Source organism: Lathyrus oleraceus, chromosome 5 (assembly GCF_024323335.1).
Source record: "Lathyrus oleraceus cultivar Zhongwan6 chromosome 5, CAAS_Psat_ZW6_1.0, whole genome shotgun sequence".
Lineage (NCBI taxonomy): Eukaryota > Viridiplantae > Streptophyta > Magnoliopsida > Fabales > Fabaceae > Lathyrus > Lathyrus oleraceus.
Window position 1 is genome coordinate 539,104,771 of NC_066583.1, and position 23,159 is coordinate 539,127,929.

The 23,159-nt window shown below is 35.9% G+C and overlaps 3 protein-coding genes and 1 non-coding gene across 4 annotated transcripts; 3 read left to right on the forward strand and 1 right to left on the reverse strand.

The window, feature by feature from the left end:
- The first annotated feature begins 9,994 nt into the window (after positions 1 to 9,994).
- TRNAN-GUU (transfer RNA asparagine (anticodon GUU)) lies at positions 9,995 to 10,068 on the forward strand. The gene has a single exon. It is a non-coding gene; the product is annotated as a tRNA-Asn (tRNA).
- A 2,654-nt stretch (positions 10,069 to 12,722) lies between these two features.
- LOC127086208 (uroporphyrinogen decarboxylase 1, chloroplastic) lies at positions 12,723 to 15,933 on the forward strand. Its single transcript, XM_051026927.1, has 6 exons — positions 12,723 to 12,892; positions 12,965 to 13,095; positions 13,263 to 13,645; positions 13,739 to 14,023; positions 14,584 to 14,819; positions 15,542 to 15,933. Exons 1-6 carry the CDS (start codon positions 12,864 to 12,866, stop codon positions 15,696 to 15,698), a joined length of 1,221 nt encoding a protein of 406 aa, XP_050882884.1. The 5' UTR covers positions 12,723 to 12,863; the 3' UTR covers positions 15,699 to 15,933.
- Positions 15,908 to 19,048, reverse strand: LOC127086210 (GEM-like protein 2). Its single transcript, XM_051026930.1, has 4 exons — positions 18,700 to 19,048; positions 18,513 to 18,620; positions 16,505 to 16,779; positions 15,908 to 16,405 (listed from the first exon to the last, which is right to left on the reverse strand). Exons 1-4 carry the CDS (start codon positions 18,992 to 18,994, stop codon positions 16,202 to 16,204), a joined length of 882 nt encoding a protein of 293 aa, XP_050882887.1. The 5' UTR covers positions 18,995 to 19,048; the 3' UTR covers positions 15,908 to 16,201.
- Positions 16,923 to 18,305, forward strand: LOC127086209 (probable carboxylesterase 18). Its single transcript, XM_051026928.1, has one exon. It carries the CDS (start codon positions 17,157 to 17,159, stop codon positions 18,153 to 18,155), a length of 999 nt encoding a protein of 332 aa, XP_050882885.1. The 5' UTR covers positions 16,923 to 17,156; the 3' UTR covers positions 18,156 to 18,305.
- Positions 19,049 to 23,159: the final 4,111 nt, after the last annotated feature.

The window sequence follows — 23,159 nt, forward strand, 5'->3', positions numbered from 1 at the left end:
AAGTAGAGACTAGTTGGTCTTTTACAGTATTGCAAACTTAGCACAGCACGTGTCCAGGAACATAACAGACTCAGCATATGTTCTGGATGTCGAACTGAATATTGTGACATTCATTCCCAACAGCAGGTGCTAAAGTGTAGGATGATTGGTTTTTCTGGGTCAATATTTTTCTCAGGCTATTCTTCAGGGATTCAATAGCTTAGAGAAAAACCAGGAAACCAACTACCAACCTACAATTAATGAACCTAACAAATAGCCTAGTTGTTAGCAATCTAATAAGTGGAAATTAGATTGACGTGTTCAACCTTTAATTCAGGAAATACAAGTAAAAGATATACACACTGGAACAATGTAACAGATGATGTCCTCAAACAACAGTAAGACATCATGCTGATAACTGTGGAAGAAAACAACAGAAGTGAGTGCTAGGTTTGATTCCTGTTGAGTCCTTCTTCCTGATGCACAAAACCAGGTGTTCATACATTCTAGGGTGACATAGAATGAGATGTCGTGACATCTGTGAACTTGTGCATATTAGTATAGTGGTAAATAACTATCTTGCTGTATTAGTTACAATGTTAGATCAGATGTCATGACGTGGAGTAGAACATCTGAATTCTGACTACACCAGAATTTCAATTGGTATCAGAGCAGGCATCCTGTTCTGCTTCTGGATGAGATCCATGGGTGATACTTTCTGGTATCTTGCAAGAAGTTATGTTGGAACCAGTGGAAGGTTCTGTAATTTCCCTGAATGGTCCCTTGAAGTAGGTGGATGGACTGTTCATGACAGGAATAATGTGTACCTGTATCTGGAGGTTGGCAATTGGCCTGTGTGTGGGACAGTTGTGCCAGTATTGAATCACATTCAAACTTGGTATGGTCTTGGAGGCTGATCTGGTGAAGTGTGTGCTCATAGGTTGAGTTGTATTATGATTTCCGCTGCATAATACCTGGCAAAACTCAAACTCTGATGTTGCTTCCCCTCATGTGGATGAAAGGCTGCTGTATTCAAGATCTCATCATAATCTATTGAAGATGTCAAAGATACTTGAGTCTCCTCAAGTCCACTCATCATGACGTTCTCACTTCAGGATGGTAAGAATCACTTAATCACTGATTCTTTTACTCACTTGAGTAGGGTGTATGAAGACCTTGAAGACCTTCAAGGAAGGTTTGTTCCAAGGAGGTGGAACTAATGTTCTATGCGATGTTAGAACATGTTGTTCAACAAGTATGCAGCTACTGGTTGAAGAGCAGATGTTTTAGGTATCAAACAAAGGGATACTTCTGTTTGGAACCTACTCCTGACCTGGAAGAGGAGACATCTGTGTGTGCTAAGTTGACAAGGGTAGGGTCAACTGTGTGTGTGCTCAAGAAGGTCACCTTTAGAAGTCTGATCTCTAGAAGTTGAGCTGGTTGAGATGTGACATTGTGCAATCTCCTGCTGTTCGGCATATTCCTGTTGATTGATCAGGGTTGGATAGCTGTTCCCTGAAGTACTATGTTGTGTTGGAAGACAAGTCTCCTGGATGTTAGTAGTCAATAATGGGATAACCTGATTGTTATACCATTTAAGAGGATTGGAACCATGAATCTTGTTATTCAAACACCACGTTTCAGAAGTGGCAGTTCTTACGAGGAGTGAGAATATGAAGATTCAGTGGTTAGTTGAGGTAGTATGCTCTGGCAATGCATATTTACCATTGACTGGTGTTGTTTTGTATCATTAGTACTTATGGTCAACTGGAGTCTGATTGGTGTGATTGGAGTATGTATAGGTATAACTCATAAAGTTAGTTACCACTGGTGGGGATGGAGTATGTCATGTTGAGACATGTCTGTACAATGCATGGATATTGGTGTGAAGTTTCCATGGTTGTTAAGTTGAGGGGGAGTTTTGGTTAACCTCCTCACATGTGGTCAGCCTAGGGTCTGGTTGGCTGTTGACCTGTGTCACATGGGTTCTGGTGGTTGTGTGACACATTTGCAAGGAAGAATTCATCTCTCTCATTCCTAAGGGTGAATTTAATCTGGGAAGACTTTCAAAATTGTCTAGGTGCTTGCAAGCAGAAGATGTTGACACAAGAAGAGTACTTTCAAAGTATTCTTATGGTGGAAGTATCTGAAAGGATAATTGGGAAAGGATTTAAGATCAATGTCTACTTGTGCCAAGTACAAGTGTTTAATTGATTATCCTTGGAGCTCAAGATAACAGATGTTCTTAAAGATGTTGGAACATCACTTCTTCAAGACCCTGTGCAGAATCACAGGAAGGATAGTACTTTGGCTTATGATCTAGCTCCTTGGTGGCAGCAAAAGCATATGATCTCTGAAAAGGTTTCCTGGCAAGAAACATGATTAAGCCTTGGTATGTACAAGAAGAAGAAGACATCATAGTCTTGATGGTGGTTGCTTGGATCAGTTTATTTCTGATCTAGGTAAGGAAGTGCATTAGCTTATGCACACTGTGGAGTCAAGAACTAGTGGCAGCAGTCTTGACATCATGGAAACAACCTTGCCTTAGGATATGGATTCCTTGGTAGAGCTGAAGGGTTAGTTTCTAACTGGTCCTTCTGAAGACTCATACATCAGAGTGTCTGATGTCTTTGGAGAAGAAGCAGGGATTCATCAAGGTGTGAGCTTGGATGACTTAACTGCAAACCTGCAGGATGGAGGTTGTTTACTCAAACTTGGTTCCACAATCAAGTCTATGAGAACATTGAACTCAGTTCTGTGAAGGGAGGAAGTTCTTTCAAGTGGCAGAAGAAGGAGCTGAATTCAACAGCTAGATGTCAAAACACAATGTTGTGACATTTGGTTCAACATCAGATTCTTAGTTGGTGAGGTGGCACATCAACTTGAGATAGAAAGGTCTACAGGGTTGTAGATTGGATACTTCAAAAAGCTTGAAGTTCTAGTCTCACTTGGAAGGTCAGAATATCTTTGGGAGAAGTCTGATAAACTTGGGGAGGTCAAAAAGCAGCATTTGACCTTTTCATATGAGGATTCATGAAGGAGGTAATCAACCAGTGGCAATTGGTTTACCTCAGAAGTGAGTTCGAAGAATCAAGATAATCAACATATGGCAGCTGATTATTCTTGAGGAAAGTCTGAGACAAATTACTCTTGAGTAGAAAAGTAGTAAGTTGAAGACTAAAGGAGGTGCTTTCTATTCATCCCTTGGAGCTTGTGGTAGGAGTTCTGAGCCATCTATGGAAGATTATCTCATGTAATGGGATGAAAAGGTATATGTCCCAATTTATGTCTGGGTTCTTCTTGATCAAGCTGGTGACTCAGTGATATCTGAAGACTATCAGATGGTGTTCCCTGTTATGTGTGAAGGATGTCCTAACGAATGTTAGAACATTTTGTGAAGTGGCATTCTGTTCTGGTTAGAAGAGAGATTGACACCGAGTGTGGATGTGTTCAACCAAGAGGGTTGAACAGAGGGTGCGCTCTTGAAGACATGAAGATGAGTCTTATGTTTTCCATTCATCAAGTGGGTTGAGTTCTTTTTGAATCAGGAAGTAGGTGAAGGTCCAACCATGTTGGATAAGTGTGATCTCCAGGTTTCAATAGGAGAGTTGGGTGCTCATGACAGGGGGAGTTGTGCCTTTGTGCTGCAAGCAATCACCAAACTTGTGGTCTATGTGTTCTCAGATAACTAGTTAGTTATTGGGATGATGTGGTGAGGTATGTCAAGGCTGGATGAGCAGAAGAATGTCTGACCGGATGTCATGACATTGCCCTGGACAATGCTGTTAATTTCTTCTGAATCTTAAAGTCATTAGGAATTATGAGGGTGGTGTGTCTTATTCTGTTAAATCAAAATAAGCCTGATGGCTACAGATGTGTGGTACAGGGGGAGTAACCATCTGCTGAAGTGTGGGTATTTGGCTGTAGCAGTGCCAGATGTCAAGTCTCTGCTGGAGGTATGACAGGGGTCTTGGGAAATGTTGAATACTGGCTGAATGCAGGAATGTTAAGACATCGTGTGCAACGTGTCTGACTGCATATATGGAATAGTCTCCATTTACTGGAACGGCTGTTTTGGAAAAGAAACAGTCAAGAGCTATAAAAGGTATTCAAAGATAGTCTGAGATTTTGTTGGTGATTCTCTGACTATTTCTCAGCAAAAATAAATGAATCTTGACCAAGCATTTATTTCTACCGTAAATTCCTAAGCGCGGGCTGGACTATTTAAAGGAAGGAACAACACTCTTCTTCTCACAAGAGAAACACTCCATTCCCTCAGAATCATGGGGTATGTTAAGGTTTGGGCAAGCTGCGCCTGGATCTGGTTTTGTGAGGGGTCCCTTTTCAAATGTTTAGCTAAAAAGGGGGAGAGAAATACAGTCCTGGGGTTGAGAATGTATCAGAAGCAAGCAGACTACTGTGGTAGCAAACAGAAAGTGGGTGTTAGACACAAAATCCACCAACTGACTTGTGTCTTGTGATCTGAGTTAAGAGGACAGTTGTGCCTTGTAATCTGAGTTACATCATCTGTGTACTCAGCATTACATACTCTTCAGGAAGCTCTCCTGTTGAGGGGAAGGGTTCCGGTACAACTGTTCCCTGTTCCTCTACTTCCTCATGTACACCAACATTGGTGTTCATGGTGGGGGAGATAATAACAGAGGCTTATTTGTTTTAGCTAAAATTTGCCAAAGGGGGAGATTGTTAATACCTCAGGATTGACATTAATTTTAGAAAATAAATAATGTAATCATCTCTGTTGTTTTAATATGTTGGGTTGAAGAAATTCAACATCTGGACCAACATGTCATGTACGATGTCACGACATCAGGTCTGTGACATCGCACATGTGTAGGTAACTGAATTAATTAATTCAGTATATGTTATGGGATCAGCAAGGATATCTGGTAAATATCCTAACTCCCTTGTGGAGGTCTTGAAGACTAAATCAGAATATATATAGGCTCTAAATATGGAGATATATATGGAGAGAGTTTAGGAACTTGAAGACCTTGTTTGTAGCAGAATTTTTCTGCTGAAGTTGTAACAGCCAAGAACAAGTCTGCTGCGATTTCTGAAGGCCCAAATCCAGTTGGGTGATTAGGTTATAAATAGCTGATTGTAACCTAGTTTTTGTAAGCCTCCTAGAATGAAAATTTAGGTGTGTGTGTGAGGTAAACCTCACAATCTGTGGGAAGGTTACCATATGTTTCTCAGTGGTAAAAGCTGAGAGTTTTGTAACTCAAAGCCTGTAGGCAAGAGTGATTTTGTTCTTGAATGAAGCTGTGAAGCAAGTTCAAGGTGTGTTAACATTACATTGTATTTGTAGTGATAGGAATGGAAACTGGAGGTTTCTATCTAGGAGTTCCTAGGTATAGATTGCATTGGGTAGGGATTAAGTGAGGAGTTGTAAACGGGTGAGTTTAACTCTGAATTGATACTACTAATAGTGGATCTTCTTCCTGGCTTGGTAGCCCCCAGATGTAGGTCATGTTGGACTGAACTGGGTTAACAATTTCCTGTGTTTGTTTTCCTTCTGCATGTGTTTATTACTGCCATAACTCAGCAGGTATTCCAGTCAGCTTATCAAGATGATAACTGACCTGGCATATAGCCTTCTGTTTGAATGTCAATCAGAAAGCTGTAACATTCATCAGGGACAGTGCATACTGAATGATAAGTAAGTTAACTTTAGTTCAGTATGTTCTCTTCAAGGCTGAAGGATCATAGTGAAACTGTCAAACTGGATGTTCTGACAGTTGATACTGAAGGCTGATACTGAAGTAGAGACTAGTTGGTCTTTTACAGTATTGCAAACTTAGCACAGCACGTGTCCAGGAACATAACAGACTCAGCATATGTTCTGGATGTCGAACTGAATGTTGTGACATTCATTCCCAACAGCAGGTGCTAAAGTGTAGGATGATTGGTTTTTCTGGGTCAGTATTTTTCTCAGGCTATTCTTCAGGGATTCAATAGCTTAGAGAAAAACCAGGAAACCAACTACCAACCTACAATTAATGAACCTAACAAATAGCCTAGTTGTTAGCAATCTAATAAGTGGAAATTAGATTGACGTGTTCAACCTTTAATTCAGGAAATACAAGTAAAAGATATACACACTGGAACAATGTAACAGATGATGTCCTCAAACAACAGTAAGACATCATGCTGATAACTGTGGAAGAAAACAACAGAAGTGAGTGCTAGGTTTGATTCCTGTTGAGTCCTTCTTCCTGATGCATAGAACCAGGTGTTCATACATTCTAGGGTGACATAGAATGAGATGTCGTGACATCTGTGAACTTGTGCATATTAGTACAGTGGTAAATAACTATCTTGCTGTATTAGTTACAATGTTAGATCAGATGTCATGACGTGGAGTAGAACATCTGAATTCTGACTACACCAGAATTTCAGTTGAACCAAAAACATACCTTCAAGCCTCCAAACATGATTGTTGGAGACAAGCAATGGATTCTGAAATTAAAGCTCTTCAGGATACTCAAACATGGACTATTGTGGATATTCCTTTAGGCAAAACTCCAGTTGGTTGTAAATGGGTATACAAAGTAAAATACCATGCCAATGGATCTATTGAACGCTACAAAGCTCGCTTGGTTGCTAAGGGTTATACTCAATTAGAAGGTGTAGATTATTTTGACACTTTTTCTCCTGTTGCTAAAATAACTACGGTTCGAGTTCTCTTGTCTCTTGCAGCTATAAAACATTGGCATCTGGAGCAATTGGACGTTAACAACGCCTTTCTCCATGGTGATTTACAAGAGGAAGTTTATATGTCTCCTCCTCCTGGCTATGATAATTTTGGATCTAATAAAGTTTGCAGGCTCAACAAATCTTTGTATGGACTAAAGCAGGCTAGTAGACAGTGGCATGCCAAATTATCTTCAACCCTTCTTTCTTTGGGTTTCTCTCAGTCCGTGGCAGATCATTCGTTGTATACCAAGCAAACAAATCACAGGTTTACTGCTTTTTTGGTTTATGTTGACGATATTGTGTTGACAGGTGATTCTCCTTCAGAAATTGAATTTGTCAAGTCTTGTTTGCATCAGAAATTTCACATCAAGAATCTTGGCAATCTGCGATATTTCCTTGGCCTGGAAATAGCACGATCAACATCTGGTATGTTCCTTAATCAAAGGAAATATGTGCTTGAACTACTTGAAGATACATGCCTGCTTGCTGCCAAACCTGTCTCGACGCCCATTGATCCACACTTGAAGCTATCCTCCACTGATGGTGAACCATTGGAAGATCCCTCCACATACCGCAAGCTCGTTGGACAATTATTATATTTGACAAATACGCGGCCTGATGTTTCTTTTACAGTGCAGCACCTCAGCCAATATGCGGCTAACCCGCTGATCCCTCATTACCAAGCCGCTCTTCGTGTTTTGCAGTACTTGAAAGGGTGTCCAGCTCATGGAATATTTTTCTCCAGCACTAGCCTCTTAAAACTTCATGGTTTTGCTGACTCCGATTGGGCACGCTGTTCGGATACTAGGAAATCTGTGACAGGGTTTTGCGTTTTGTTAGGTAATTCTCCCATTTCATGGCGCTCTAAGAAGCAGAATACTGTTTCCCGTTCTTCAACTGAAGCGAAGTACCGTGCTCTTGCATCTTTGACATGTGAGGTTCAATGGCTTTCTTACCTCTTTGCTGATTTTTAAATTACATTTCCTACTCCTGCATCCTTATACTGTGATAGCAAATCTGCCATCTATTTGGCACATAATCCTACATTTCACGAGCGCAGGAAGCACATTGAGCTGGATTGCCACGTTATTCGCGAGAAACTGCATTCCAAACTTATTTATCTTCTTCCAGTTCCTTCAGAGTCCCAGCTAGCAGACGTATTTACCAAGCCACTTCATGCACCACTTTTTAATTCCTTCATGTCCAAGTTGGGTTTATGCAACATACATACTCCAACTTGTGGGGAGGTATCAACATAAAAATAGTGGAGTTAGTTATTTAGTTACTTTTTAGTTGGTGCCAGCTGTGATAAGTTAATCTTTTTTTTCTGTTTTGCCCTTGTAATCTTTTAGTATATATGGCTCTACAACATTGGTTCAGATAAGAAATAATGAGAAAATTCTACAATTACTTTTAATCCTTTTCTTCAATGAACCGTTTCTCTCTCATCTACATATGTTACATGAGATTCATAAGTCATGCCTTAATGTTTGGATATCATATTTATTTTTTTTATTTTTTTCATAATTAGTTTTTTTTTAGTTTTATATATATTTCTCATCTAAAATAATTTTATTCGACGTGTATCAAACCCTAAATATAGATATTTCTCTAAAACTTTCTCACCATGCATTGATTTTGTGATTGTTAACTATATTTTTTTTATGGACACAACATTTAAAAAAATATGAGTTTAATTTCCATGCACTTCGAATATAAAGAGTTTTACACTATCAATCAATCACTTCTAATTATATCTGTCAATTTAGAAGTAACCTAAAAGTAAAATATTTGTATTAAATTGACAATTGTTATTAACTAAAAGCGTAGAATATTTGAATCCCGCCTCAATCATCATTTGTCAGAACTATTTGGAGTCAGCTCCTTAGCTTGGGCAGGGCATTTAAATTCAAATAATATTATATTTATTAAAATTTAGTATATTTCTCATTATATTTTAAGGCACCTATTTTGTTGAAAGATTTGCATCTTATGAAAGAGTTAGTGAGTTTGATCGAGGGCAAGTGTTGATCACGAAATTTAGTATATTTTATGAGTTTTATTTAAATAAAACAGTGTCGATGAAAAAGATGTTTAAGATGAGATTGAAGGTCAATGGTGATAGTTGATGTTGTAGACATCATCTATTTGTTTGAGAGGGTGTCTTTTGATTAGATTGTTGTTCTTTGGTGAATAACATTTTTCTATGGATAAATATTTTGAATAAACATGTTCGGCAGTGAAACGTACTATATCATATATGATTATCACTTGCTAAATCGAGAATTTGTAGAAAAATTTATAGTTCCCACTAAATATGTTTTTGAACAAATACGTCTCTCTCTCTCTCTCTCTCTCTCTCTCTCTATATATATATATATATATATATATATATATATATATATATATATATATATATATATATATATATATATATATATATATATATATATATATATATATATATATATATATATATATATATATATATATATATATATCGTTTGGCGGCTATATTAGAATAGATTATTGTAATGTCATGGTTTTTCATTGAAAGCATTTCGCCCATACACGCCTCATATTTGGTGGATTATGTAATGTTACTTTGAACTTATGCTTGGGGGACTATGTAATGTCATGGTCTTCCGATGAATCACTTAGGGGACTATGTAATGTCATGGTCTTCCACTAAAATCACTTCGGCTTTATACACTTGGTACTTTAGAAACTATATAGTAGTAAATCTATTTTGACATCATGACATTGAGATAGACACCACATATAAAAGCCCGCAAATATCCCGGAGAGTACCCATAATAAGTGGGTGGAATATAGGATACCTAAAATGAGGTCAGATAAGTTCTCCGAAAAGAGACAAAGGTGAGGCCCATTAGATTTAAGACCAACATGTTTTACATGAGGAGATCAATTTGGTCAGCTGACCTAGCATTGAAGTGAATGGGATAACCCAGTAAAAGGGCTTTATTACATAAAATAATACATTTAAGGCAGATTAATGAGCACTATGAGTCAGACTCAGACAAAGAAACAAGAGCATTCATGGTCATTAAGTGGGTATTAAGCACACATGTTACTCAAATTCATATACATACCAATGGTAGTGAAGGCAGAAGACAAACAATCCATACACGATAAAATTGAGATTTTACTAGCCATATCTAGTATAGTTACTTTGGTGTACTTTTCAAGTACAATTACCAATAAAATTAAGTTTTAAGCAACATAAACTATATCTTTTAACTAAATAAATTGTAATAGATTAAAATTTAATTAACAAGCTGGAATAGCTCAGTTGGTTAGAGCGTGTGGCTGTTAACCACAAGGTCGGAGGTTCAACCCCTCCTTCTAGCGTTTTAATTTTGTTTTTTTGTTTTTTGACATGTCAGATATAACCGAATTATAATTTTGGAAGCACATCAAAATTATTATGTTCTTTTCACAAAACCCATACACAAAGTTGGAGGTTAAACCCCCCATTCTAGCGTTTTTAATATATATTTTTAAAAAAATTGACACGTCAAGTATTACCCCACAGAGTCTTTTTTTGCATGTCTAATATTAGAAATAGCATAATGAAAATATACAAAAGATTTCAAATGATGACAAGTCCAAACTTAAAATATACTTGAATGAAAAATGTACAGATGATGATGTAGATATTCTTCAATATTAAAAAATAAAAATAGTTATCATTTTTTTTCAACTTTCTGCAATAACTTTACACATTTTAAGTATTCCAAACATAATAGTTGCTTTTGAATTTTATAGCTTGTATTTTGCATAAGTATAAGAATTGTTTATCATCTGAAATTGTGCAAGCTTTAATTTGTACACATAATTGGTTGCATCATTTTAAAATAGTTGGACCTTCAAGTGAGAAATAAAATCCCACAAACCCTAAGTTTGTTCTTGACTCCAGAACCTCCAAAAATCTTGATCAAGTAACTAACCATGTCGCTTCAATTCACCAGTTGTTGCTACTTCTTTGCAAGACATCCCTTGTCCTAAGACTTTCATCCGACTGAATTAATCCCAATCGCATGATCATGTAACCAACAATGTCGCTTCAATTCACCTGTTCTTGCTACTTTCTTGCACGACCTCCTTGTCTCAAGGCTTTCACCCGACTGAATTAATCCCAAGCGCACACTTGTTGAACCAAAGATTTGTCAACACGGTCCACCGTTTCACGCTACTCCCTTGCACGACACACCTAGTCTCAAGGCTTTCACTCGATCGGATCCGAATTGCACAATTTTGTCCAAAACCTTCAAACCCTAAAGATCTTGAAGGAAAATCCACCTCGATTTTCTCGGTACAACAAACCTAATTGGACGTTATTAATCCTAATCAAGATGGTAATCAATCAAAAAATGATTATGTGTAGTTTGATTGTATGTATGCATAAATTGAATTGAAGATGATGAGATACTTTGAAATCCTAGATTCATGTAGGTTTTACTCACTCTAGAAACCTTACTAGAAAATGATGCATGTATGAAGTATTTACATGCATAGGTGATTTAGGTAAAAAAGGAATGCCAATAACTTGGAAAAAATATGAATTTTTCAAAAAATTTATCGTATAGGTCGACCTGTAAGATATATGCGTCGACCTGTCAAGGTCATGCGTCAACCTATTCAAGGTCATGCGTCGACCTGTAACAGCTATGTGAATCCTATGTGTCGATCTGAGGAGTCAATCATATAATGTAGTTTTTACATAGAACAGGGATTACAGGTCCCCTCACATCTTTGACATAGAACAGGTTAATACCGCGACATACATGTCGACCTATAACAATGAAAATGTTTATATAGGTCGACATGTAGACAACATGTGTCGACCTGTAGACAACATGTGTTAACCTATAATGTAGTTTTTTACAATAATTTATTTTTCATGCATTTTTGATGCACAAAACCTTTCTCGAGATGTTTCAAAATTCTTTTATGCTTCCTAATTCTAAGATGCACATAGACAATCAGAGGATACCGTCCAATATACATTAACGCTAAAGTATTATAATTTTGACATCATACAAAATACATTTAAAAGAAGTTGTACTCACACAAGTCACTCAAAGCATAAGGTTTTTCTTTCCCACATTGAATATTTGACTGTCAAATAAGCTCTCTTTAATCCACATTGGCTCGAAGTCATAAGACTTGAGTACGAAGCTTTGCTAAAGAACTAGACTTAGACATTGACAACTCTTCCTCCAAATCAAAAACTTATAAGATACATGTGGATTTTCAAGGTTAAATAAGTACAATGCTCAACTGGTTGCTAAGGGGTTTCATCAACGATTTGAGTTTGATTTTAATGAAACTTTTTCTCCCATTATTAAATCTGTAATAATTCGAGTTATTCCCACTTTAACTTTTACTCACAAAGGAGAGCTTCAACAAATTAGTTTGAACAAATAGTTATGATATCCTAATATATATGATGTTCGTGTGAGCGAAATCCTTGTTTCACGACTCTTCACCACTGCCATCCTAATAAATTAAATTATTAATGATCAATCATATACACCAGTTTTGTAAGGGAATATAATTTGTAGCTATATAATACATATTTACTTCTGTTTTCTAAAAAGTTATTAGTCATTGTTTATTCAATGAAGTATTAAATAATTTTTAAATTTTATAAAAATTTGTCGCGTTGATTTATTCAATAAAAAGAAATTATGTCACAGTTAAATTACTTTTTTTTGTTATTATAATAAATGTAATAAATTAGTATTAAACAAGATAATTTATCACAAAATTACATTTCAAATAATTGTATCATCATTCTTTAATGAATAAAATTAATACAAATTAATTTACTATCAAGTATGAATTTACTTTTATTTAGACAAGTTCCAAGTATGATTTTACTTGACCGAGTGTTTAGTCTACTAATCAACATTTCTTTCATTAATTATAAAATAATCATTTTTAATTTTCTTGTCCTCCTAATAGTTACATTTGGGTGTTTACATATTTTCAGCCAGTAAAAAAATGGATATAAGCTGGTTGTGTAGGTCCCACTCTGATGATATTGCTATGGCTATGCCCATGGTAGTACAAGTTTAGAGGGATAAACAAAACTGTCAACAACATAACAAAGGAAATTTCCCTCATCACTCCAATTCCACATGGACACCATCCCTACTTCCATCAACAGGTTTTCCATTCTCTCTCCCTCTCCTTGATTCTCAATTGAAATTCTGAATTGTCAAATTTGTTATTTTTGCAGTGGTTTGGGATGGAGTTCTTCCTCGTTGTTTCAGCAATCAAATTGCTTCAACCTACTTTCTCTTCCTCTTAAACGAAAACCTTCTCTCACTAAGTTTTCTCTCACTTGCTCTGCCGCCTCTTCTTCCTCTGGTATTCTCTACTTTTTTCAATCAGTTTCCGCTTCTAGGTTTCTCTCATTTTTGCTCTTTTCTGTTAATTAATTGTTCTCAATTTGAGTTTCGTTTCTTTTCTTTTCAATTTGAAATGTATAGTGTATAGTGTGTTTTATACCGTATCATTTTTTTTTATATTTTCAGATCCTCTTTTGGTTAAAGCTGCCAGAGGAGACCCGGTTAGTCGTCCTCCTGCATGGATGATGCGTCAGGCAGGAAGGTACATGGCTGCTTACAAAAAGTTAGCGGAGAAGCATCCGTCCTTCCGAGAGAGGTCAGAGACGACTGATCTCATTGTAGAAATTTCTTTGCAGCCTTGGAAAGCTTTCAGGCCTGATGGAGTAATTATTTTCTCTGACATCCTTACACCTCTACCTGCATTCGGGATTGACTTTGACATTGAAGATGTGAGGGGACCTGTAATACAGTCGCCTATCCGCTCCGAGGAGGGATTAAAGGTTTTGCACGCAATTGACTTCGACAAGCTTAGATTTGTAGGAGAATCACTTAAAACCCTGCGGAAAGAGGTAAAAATTGATTGCGACAAACATGTCTTCCCTTTATTCCTAACTTGGCTATTTTGCCAAGGTTGTTTTTCTTACTTGTTTTCTTTTATTTAGGTTGGTGGTGATGCTGCTGTTTTAGGTTTTGTGGGAGCGCCTTGGACATTGGCAACATATATAGTTGAAGGCGGTACAACGCGCACGTATACTAACATTAAAAGCATGTGCCATATGGCACCACACATATTGAGGACTCTACTTTCTCATTTGACAAAGGCAATAGCAGATTACATCGTTTTCCAAGTCGAATCTGGGGCTCACTGCATACAAATCTTTGATTCATGGGGTGGACAGCTACCTCCTCATATGTGGGAACTTTGGTCAAAGCCTTATATCAAAGAGGTACGCAACTAAATGAAAATGACCACTTCTTTCTTGCATCAGAAAATTGTTGTAGGTTTTCAAGCTTTTTGCTGTTAAGCCTAATTTTAACCAATTTCTTTATTGTCGAAAGGAAAATAGTATGTAGCTTGCCAAGTTTTGCAACAGTTAATTGGTTTTATGTTAAGTTAGTTAGTATATATCTACCAAGTCTTCATGATTCTTCTTGGTTGGTTGGCTTTGTAAATAATATGATTGGTTAAAAGGTTTTAACTTATAAACTTCTTCTTGGTTGGTCCACTAATGGAAAAAAAAAACTTGTTATTTGCAAGCTTGACTATTACATAAGTTCGTTGGATACTAATCATGCTTCTGACTTCAGGGGAGATAACTTTAAATTAGAACTCCGTTGCCACATCTTCATATTTAAATATTTCATTCTGATGATTATTACTATTAGTTTCTTACGAAATAGAAAGTTCACACTAAATAGAAAAGTCTAGGTTGACTACTGTTACGTCATTCTCTTTTTATTTATTTCTTTCTGTTTGTTATATACTTCTTTCTTTCTGAACTTCCAGATTGTAAATTTGGTGAAGAAAAAGTGCCCAGAGACACCACTTGTTCTTTATATAAATGGAAATGGTGGCCTTCTTGAGCGTATGATAGATACTGGAGTCGATGTTATTGGACTAGACTGGACAGTGGATATGGCTGATGGAAGAAGAAGATTAGGTAGCGGGATTGGCGTGCAAGGAAATGTGGATCCTGCTTACTTATTCTCTCCTCTTACTGCCCTGACAGAAGAAATTCAGAGGTTGGTGACGTAACCGCCATTTACTTTTTAGTATTCTTATAATCATTCTATGGCCGTCAGCATATAGATTCTAGGGGAGGCTACGCCATCAGAGCACTGTTACATGGCATAGCAGTTTGTTCAAATTCCACTAAGACAACACTTTATACAAAATAGTGTATCACGGAACAATTAACATTTTGTTCAAATACCACTACCCTACACTATAACACTATAGTGCTACTATAGCTGTTATTTGACAACACTGCACCGGAGTGATTCCTAAGTGACCCTCCTAGGTGATCCCGCAGAATGAGAAACCAATGTGATAAATGCTTACCAGGATCTTCCAAGTAAATGTACAGGCTTCATCTTCTCTGTTTATGATCCAGTGTCTAAGATGTATAGGTTAAACTGCCCATAGTATTTGCTTAATTGACCGAAGAACTGAAAATAATACTGACAAGGACGGCATTAAACAAAGAATGATAGAAATGTTCTTCAAGGAATTGTTGCTATATCATTTATCTTTTAGTTTCAAAATTATGAATTGAATCAAAAAGACTTGTGTGCCTTTGGTAGAAAGGCCAAAGTTTTGTCCGGTGACAGAACCTGATTTCTTTATTTTTTCATGGTACTAGCTTTTTGTCCAATTAAACCCTCATAATTATAAGAGTAGAGAGATGAATTTTGTCGATGAATTATCTTGATTTCTTAATATGATGATTACACGTAACTGTCAGGGTTGTGAAGTGCGCGGGACCTAGACGACACATTCTTAATCTCGGGCACGGTGTTCTTGTTGGTACACCTGAAGAAGCTGTTGCACATTTCTTTGATGTAGCCAGAAGTTTGAAGTTTGACACAGTCTCTCAAAATAACACTGCAAATGTAGTTTAAACGAAAATGCCATTAGTGTAGCCACTTGTTGTACTTTTCCCGGTAGATCAAGCCATTTCTGGAAGAGTGCAGGTTCAGTCTTTCCTAATACAACTATGCGATGATGATCAATTGATCGTTGTCTGAGAATTTACACATGGCTGTGTCGGCTAATTTATGAAAATAGTCTGCATTTTTCTGTATTTTGTAATTGTTTTATGATAAATCAATAATACTAATTAGAGGATTCCTTCCATTGTTTGAACACTAGTTATGCTTTCATTACAGAGAAAACACAATAAACTTTTGATTTCATTACAGATAAAACAACGCTAACAAACTTAAGGTAACTTATGAGCCAACTGTATTAAGTTATTTCTTGGCTGCCATAGAAATTTTGAATGCATTTTTTATTCTGAAACAAAAACTATACAATACATTCCTTATATTTATTTAACTTCTGTTTCTTTTGAAGGGTGTCTCCATGCACACAGTAAAATGTTTCACAAGAATTTTCAGGCCTGTCAATTAAACTTGTCACTGGAAGAACGGTTGCCATATTGGTGTAGAGCCTCATTCAGAGTTTTGAGAGCCTTGTCATAAGACACAAACCCCATAAAAAAGAACTCATAACCATCGACTGTCACAATCTCAATGTATTTTTCTTTCGAGTTAAATATATTAGCTGAAGGACTAACTGCCCTCAGCTGATCGAGCTGCACTACCACCTACAAGTTATGTCACACACAGAATCAACACTTGACCGTTACCGTAAAATCACTGATACATGTTGTTGATGTTAAAGATGCAATGAGATAAGGAAGTACCTTATAGTAGATACATTGATGCTGCAAGGAGAATGGATAGTGACAGAGTGGATAGTCACTGCAGAATGCCAATCTTTTAGTTGTTATGTAAAGTGTTCCAATCACAGGTCCAGAGATTTTTGATATGTAACAAACATGTTGCTTTAACAGTTTCTCTCCTGGAATAACCCCAAATGTTTGCTGAAATAGCTTATCAGATCCCCCATTTGCAATCAGTTTTGTTCCCTGAACTAGTCTAGCCATTGCAGCATCAGCTGGACTAGAACTCATTCTGACTGTACTCATTGAAAATGGATTCCATTAGAATAAAGTTAGAATCACAAATTTCATCACAAATTCAAAAGGATACTATCATAATTAAATAGTTATATATATCAAATGTGCAATGCTTTTTTTTTGTTGCCCCTATATTAGGCAACTTGTTACTAGCTTCCAAGGAGATATTAATATGAACAGAAAACTATCATCCAAAAAGTCACTATAAATCCAATCATGGAACCAATCATGGGACCAATCAATAATGTGTTGTCTATTACCAATTTATTTTCCTTTCTCCTTCTTCACTTTAATATACATTTATTGAATCTAGATCTCCATTCTTACACAAACACTTGCCTTCACTCTTCTCCAACTATCACTACAATCCATCATCATGACCTCAACCACCGCACCACTCCTTCCATGGAAGGTTCGCTTCACCATGTCTACCATCTCTTCTCTCATCTCAGTCTCTCACCGTTCCAACGACACCGTCAACCGCCGTCTCTTCAACTTTTTTGATCGAAAAACCTCTCCTAACCCTAACTCCATCGATGGAGTCACTTCCTCTGACGTCATCGTAGACCCCACACGCGATCTATGGTTTCGCCTTTTCATCCCCTCCTCCAACCCCATCTCCGACGGGTCTCTCCCCGTCTTTGTGTTTTTTCACGGCGGCGGTTTTGCATTATTTTCTCCGGCTTCCATCACATACAACGCTGTTTGTCGTTTATTCTGCCGTTCGTTCTCCGCCATCATTGTATCTGTTAATTACCGTCTTGCCCCTGAGCATCGTTATCCTTCTCAATACGACGACGGTTTGGCAATCCTTAAATTCCTCGATCAAAATAACAACGTCTTAGGAAAATCAGCTGACATCAGCAAATGTTTTTTGTCGGGTGATAGTGCGGGTGGTAATTTAGCTCATCATGTAGCGGTCCGGGTTTCCTTAGAAAAGTTTCAGGTTTTGAAAATTATCGGTTTGGTTTCAATCCAACCTTTTTTTGGAGGTGAGGAAAGAACCGAATCTGAAATCCGATTCAACCGGGTACCTATTGTTTCAATCGATAAAACTGATTGGTATTGGAGGATGTTTTTGCCAGATGGGTCAACCCGTGATCATGAAGCGGTTAATGTTTCTGGACCTAATGCAATGGATATTTCGAATGTGGATTATCCGAGTACCCTTTTGTGTGTTGGTGGACTCGATCCATTATTGGATTGGCAAAAGAGATATTATGAATGGTTGATAAAATCCGGAAAAGAAGTGGAATTAATTGAATATCCAAATATGATTCATGTGTTCTTTTATTTTCCAGAATTACCAGAGACATCACAGTTTATTTCTAGAGTTAAGGATTTCATGAATAAGCAAATGGCTCATGTGAATTAAGGGCTTAAATAATTTGGTTTGTATGCTTGCCTAAAAAAACAAATAAAGTGTATCCTGGTTTGTTTATATATATTGGACGAATGCTAGAGAAAATAAGATTACATGTAATATATGTTTATAATTAGTGTATTTGGTGGTGTGTTGATAATATTCAGATATATTGATTATTCAATAAATTTAAAAAATAAATTTTTTCTTATAAATAAGATTAAAGATATTATATTATTTGTGTGATTGATGTCATATATATATATATATATATATATATATATATGGGAGATTTTTCACTATGTTGTATGTAATTTTTATCTATAATATATATGCTTGCTGTAATAGGACAGAAAGATGAAAACTCACCATGGTTCCAAATATTGTCAACCATGCTCTCAGCATGTTTAGTTGCTTCTTCAACTTTCTTACCACAGTTATTTAGTGCACCGCTTATTTTATCCATTGAATTAGGACCTGAAAATCATAACAACACTGAAAATAAAACAACTTTAGTTACAAAAAAAACATAAAAAATCTCAGAGAAATCACTCACGGTTGGCAGCAGCAGAAGAAGGGTTAGCAGGAGAAAGATGAACATAAGGGTTGTTGCTATTGTTGTGCAAGCTAGTTCTAGTAATTGTTCCATCAGTAACTGGAATTTCTCTGTGACTGTAGTTCATTCTCTTGTTTAGTAACAGAAGAACCAAATAACACTGGTGGTGGATACAAAATTGAAAAGAGAGAAGATTAGAAGAAGAGGATGGAAGTGAAAGAAAAATGGAATAATAGAAAGTAAGTTGAGAATAGTTGGAGAAATATGCTGATGTTAATGTTAAGGAATATAACATCACATCACATTGTTTTTTAATACATTTATGTTATGATGTATGAAAATGGTTTTCTATGATGCTGGTTTGCATTAGTTGTGAGAATCTAGTGTGAAAGGTTTTGTTTGATTTTATGATTGTTAAAGTCTATGAAATCTTAAAAGAGTTTCTGAAAAATAAAATATCTAAGAGTATATTTGAAGTGGTGTGTGAATTTTTGCTTGTTTAGGAATTGAGATTAAAGTGAAGTACTACAAGAGTTGATTATGGAGAATAAATTCAAGATAATGGAAACATAACATGAAAGAGAGATGTTGTGGAATAAGATGCCTAGTAGTTTAGTTGTGCAAGAACATTCAAATATAAGAGCATGATAAAGTCTTTATTTGCATTAATATTTAGAGAATTTTTAGAGACATATATGGATGATTTGGGCGTAAATGTTATATGTCAATTATTATGAGGTTTAAAGCTATGAAAAGAATTTGATGGATTACTAAGACAATAGTGATCTTTGTTATGTTTATTTGATACTAATTCATCGTTAAGATAGAATATTCCATTCCAAGCGCTACTCCGATCAATCATCTTCTTTGTTGCTCGATCTTGAAATATGCAATTAGAGGATGAAAAAATTGTATCAGAGTTTATTGATTTTGTTAATTGTAAAATAGACAATAGATTGAATTTGAAAGTCGGAAGTGATGTTTCTCCGTGGGCAAAATAACCATGTTTACCTTTTTCTTCAAGAACAATTTATTCATCCCATTGTTTTGAATTAATTCATCGTGACATTTGGGGACCATTCTTCACACTGTCTAACAATGGATCATATTATTTTCTAACAGTTATCGATGATTATTCACGATGTACTTGGTTGTATCTAATGCAATATAAATCTGAATCATTCACTATGTTAGTTCATTTTTTAATCAAATAAATTGTTAATTTAATACTAAAATTGATCAAATCAATTATGATAACGGGGGCATTTTTCTTTCCCGACTCCAAACCATTAGTTATGACAATGGTTTAGAATTTTTGTCCAAACAGATGCAAACATGGTTTCATGATCATGACATCATTCATCAATGTAGATGCGTTGCAACTTCTTAATAAAATGGAATTATGGAATGAAAACATCGACACTTTCTTGATGTTTCAAGAGCGTTACACTTTCAAGCAAAACTTACCTCTTTCTTTTTAGGAAAAATGTATCATGAATGCAACGTTAACAAACTTCCAACTCCTACCCTAAAATATATAAATATTTTCACCTAATTTTACTTGAAAAAATTAATTTTGATTAAAAATGTGTTAAATGTAGATTGATTTATATTTAAATAAATTCGTGTAAAAGTGATTCTCAATATTTATTGTTGTTTGGATGGTTTGAATCATAATTACTTTTAGATTTATAATTATCAAATTGGATTTTAAAGATGTATTTTTATAAAACATAAAATGTTATTATTAAATTATTAATAATCAAATATAAAAGATAAATTTAAACTAAAAAAATTAAATCAACATAATATTTAATTATAAAATATTTAAATACAATTTTATAGATGATATAATTTAAAATGTAATATATAGCATGAGAATAATTAAATGAATACATTGATCAATGAAATGCAATTTTTCTCTAATCTTTTGACTGGGAAAAGAAAGGGTAAAATTGTAAAACTAAGAGTTGGATATACTCTTATTTGTTTTAGCTAGACACATAAATTACAAAGAGTAGCTTCATCGACAATCAATTCTAGAATGAGGACTCACGTTTGTAAATGGATGTCAAACAACTTTCGAATGTTTAATTTGTCACTCCAATTAAATCTAGCAATTCCCGTTTGGAGCGAAATGACCATAATACTCCTCTAAAATTTTCAGCTTCGTACCGAGAATTTTAAGTGGATCCCGGAAATTTTGTGAATTTATATATTTTTACTGCTGTTGTAAAACATGTATCCGAAATTTCAAATTTTTGAAAGACATGTAATGGAAATTTCAAAATTTTCGAAAGAGTTATATAAGAAACCATGACTTTTGCATAAAATGGTTAAAAGTCCCAAATTTTTTGAATTTTCGATATACCGGAAATTTTGAATTTTTAGTATACCGGAAATTTCAAATTATATCAAATTTCCGGTATACTCAGAATTCTCAAAAACATAAAATTTCAATTTTTTTTTATGCAACGACATGCATAAATGGTTTGATTAAAAAGTCATCACACATAAAAGATACATATTTACCACAAAAGATGTTCTATGCACAAGATTACAACACTACTTAGGATGATTTCCTAACTTCATCTTCCCAGTGCCTAATTTGTCCTGCATATGTTGATTCCCATGCATTTGCATCTTTAGTACAACTCTGTCTCCAACGGGCAGTGGCGGGTGACAATGAACTATTAGGTTTCAATATTACTTGAACCCAATGATTGCCATTGATAAAACCAACAACAATGATTTTATGCCTGCTCGTATACATAGGTGAAGCCAATGTATGAGGGAAAAAGGTAATGTTAAGTCTCTTTGACAGGGAGACAAATACGACACCGTACCTACTAGCAATAGGGTAACCCATATTAAAATTTGTCATCCATTTTTCTCGACCCTTCTGTCATACGGTGAACTGGACTTTATTGGATTTTTAATCGCAATGTCGCGGTTAGCAAGAGTCGCCACCGACTTTTCTTTTATCCCATAAGGAAAGGTGGAAAAGAACAGGAAAGACCTTAATTTTAAATTCTTAGGTTCGGGAGGTACTTTATACAAAGGGAAGGTATTAACACCCTTTGTATCCATGGTTATCCATGGGCTCTTAATTGCTCAATCATTTATGTTTTCTAGTTTGAAAAAGGTGGTTGAGAAATGTGTGAAAAATATTTTGAAAATGAGAATTTAACTTTGTAATGATTCTTGCATGAATGTATACAAAGTGGTTATCTCGTATAGTTTTTTGAAAGTAGTTTAGCAAAATATAACTCGGCAATGATCCTAGTACAGATGTATGCTAAGTGATGATTTTCCAAAAGATGTTTGAAAGGTGTGAGGTGTGAAAAGTATTTTTTGTTATGAGCAATTAAGGTTATACCTGTCCGAGGTCTTTCCGGGCATTTCCTATCCTTATGAGGGTAAAACTGTCCTGACTATTGAGAAGTAAGTAGTTTTATCCTTGGGATGTATAAGGGTCATCGTAGGGTCATTGATAGGTCATTGAAGGCAACAGTAGCGAGGATACCTTAACATTCGAAGGGACGATCATCATTTAACCGTAGGCTACACCGAAGGGTCATCGAGGGACAAAATCGTATTTTCGAAGGCAACATCCGAGGGACTATGATGATTTAACCGAAGGGTCTTTGCTAAGGATATCCCCATATTCGCGGGACATGACCGTATTACGTAATCGTGGGGTAATAAAGAGAGGTCCGATATCATTTATTTAAAGTCCGGATTTTAACAATTAATTAAATAGCCGTAATCAGTTAGGTAATTAGGTCCACAGGAAATCAATGAAATCAATACATTAAAAATCAAGCTTGGTGATTCAAGATGAATCTCCATATTAAACTTAGGTCATCCAAAAGCCATCTCCTCAAGAATGTCCACACCTAAAGCGGCATGCCTAGCCGGTTATTTCTTTGGAAGTATGCTAGCCTTTACATCATGCAACACACGGATTAGAGCATTGAGGCAAAATACAATTGGAAATTGCCCCATAAAATAAATATAACAGTCAGAAATTTAAGCCAAATAATGCAGAATCATGATTAGATGAACATAAAATGGACAACAAAGAGACAAAACAGCCACTGTCCCGTTCGCCTCTGCTTCGCCTAGCGAAGGCTCAGCGAAGGCTCGCTGCAGGCTCGCCTAGCGATGAGCTAGCGAGCGACCACGGGTTTGGAATTTGAGAACAGTATGACCTCAACCTGCGGCATGGCTTATGGCATCCAACACATAATTACATGGTTCAGCATTCACAATATTCAGGCACACTTAAATTCACATGCAAAACTTCAAATATGTTTATGAATTCAATTATAATATCATCCACAAGTTAAGAACATGAAGCGGTACCACATGCCAAATGAGAACACAAAGCGATATCACATGCAGATTAAGAACCTAAAGAGGTACCACATGCAAAATAAGAACATAAAGTGATAATC

Bases quoted from the DNA above. Each gene is read 5' to 3' on its own strand.
- LOC127086208 (XM_051026927.1), top strand. From the start codon at position 12,864: ATGGACACCATCCCTACTTCCATCAACAG. The intron at 14,024-14,583 runs GTACGCAACTAA...CTGAACTTCCAG, and splicing joins CAAAGCCTTATATCAAAGAG to ATTGTAAATTTGGTGAAGAA. The intron at 14,820-15,541 runs GTTGGTGACGTA...CGTAACTGTCAG, and splicing joins CTGACAGAAGAAATTCAGAG to GGTTGTGAAGTGCGCGGGAC.
- LOC127086209 (XM_051026928.1), top strand. From the start codon at position 17,157: ATGACCTCAACCACCGCACCACTCCTTCCATGGAAGGTTCGCTTCACC.
- LOC127086210 (XM_051026930.1), bottom strand. From the start codon at position 18,994: ATGTTATATTCCTTAACATTAACATCAGCATATTTCTCCAACTATTCT. The intron at 18,621-18,699 runs GTGAGTGATTTC...TATGATTTTCAG, and splicing joins TTCTTCTGCTGCTGCCAACC to GTCCTAATTCAATGGATAAA. The intron at 16,780-18,512 runs GTGAGTTTTCAT...CAATGAGTACAG, and splicing joins TGACAATATTTGGAACCATG to TCAGAATGAGTTCTAGTCCA.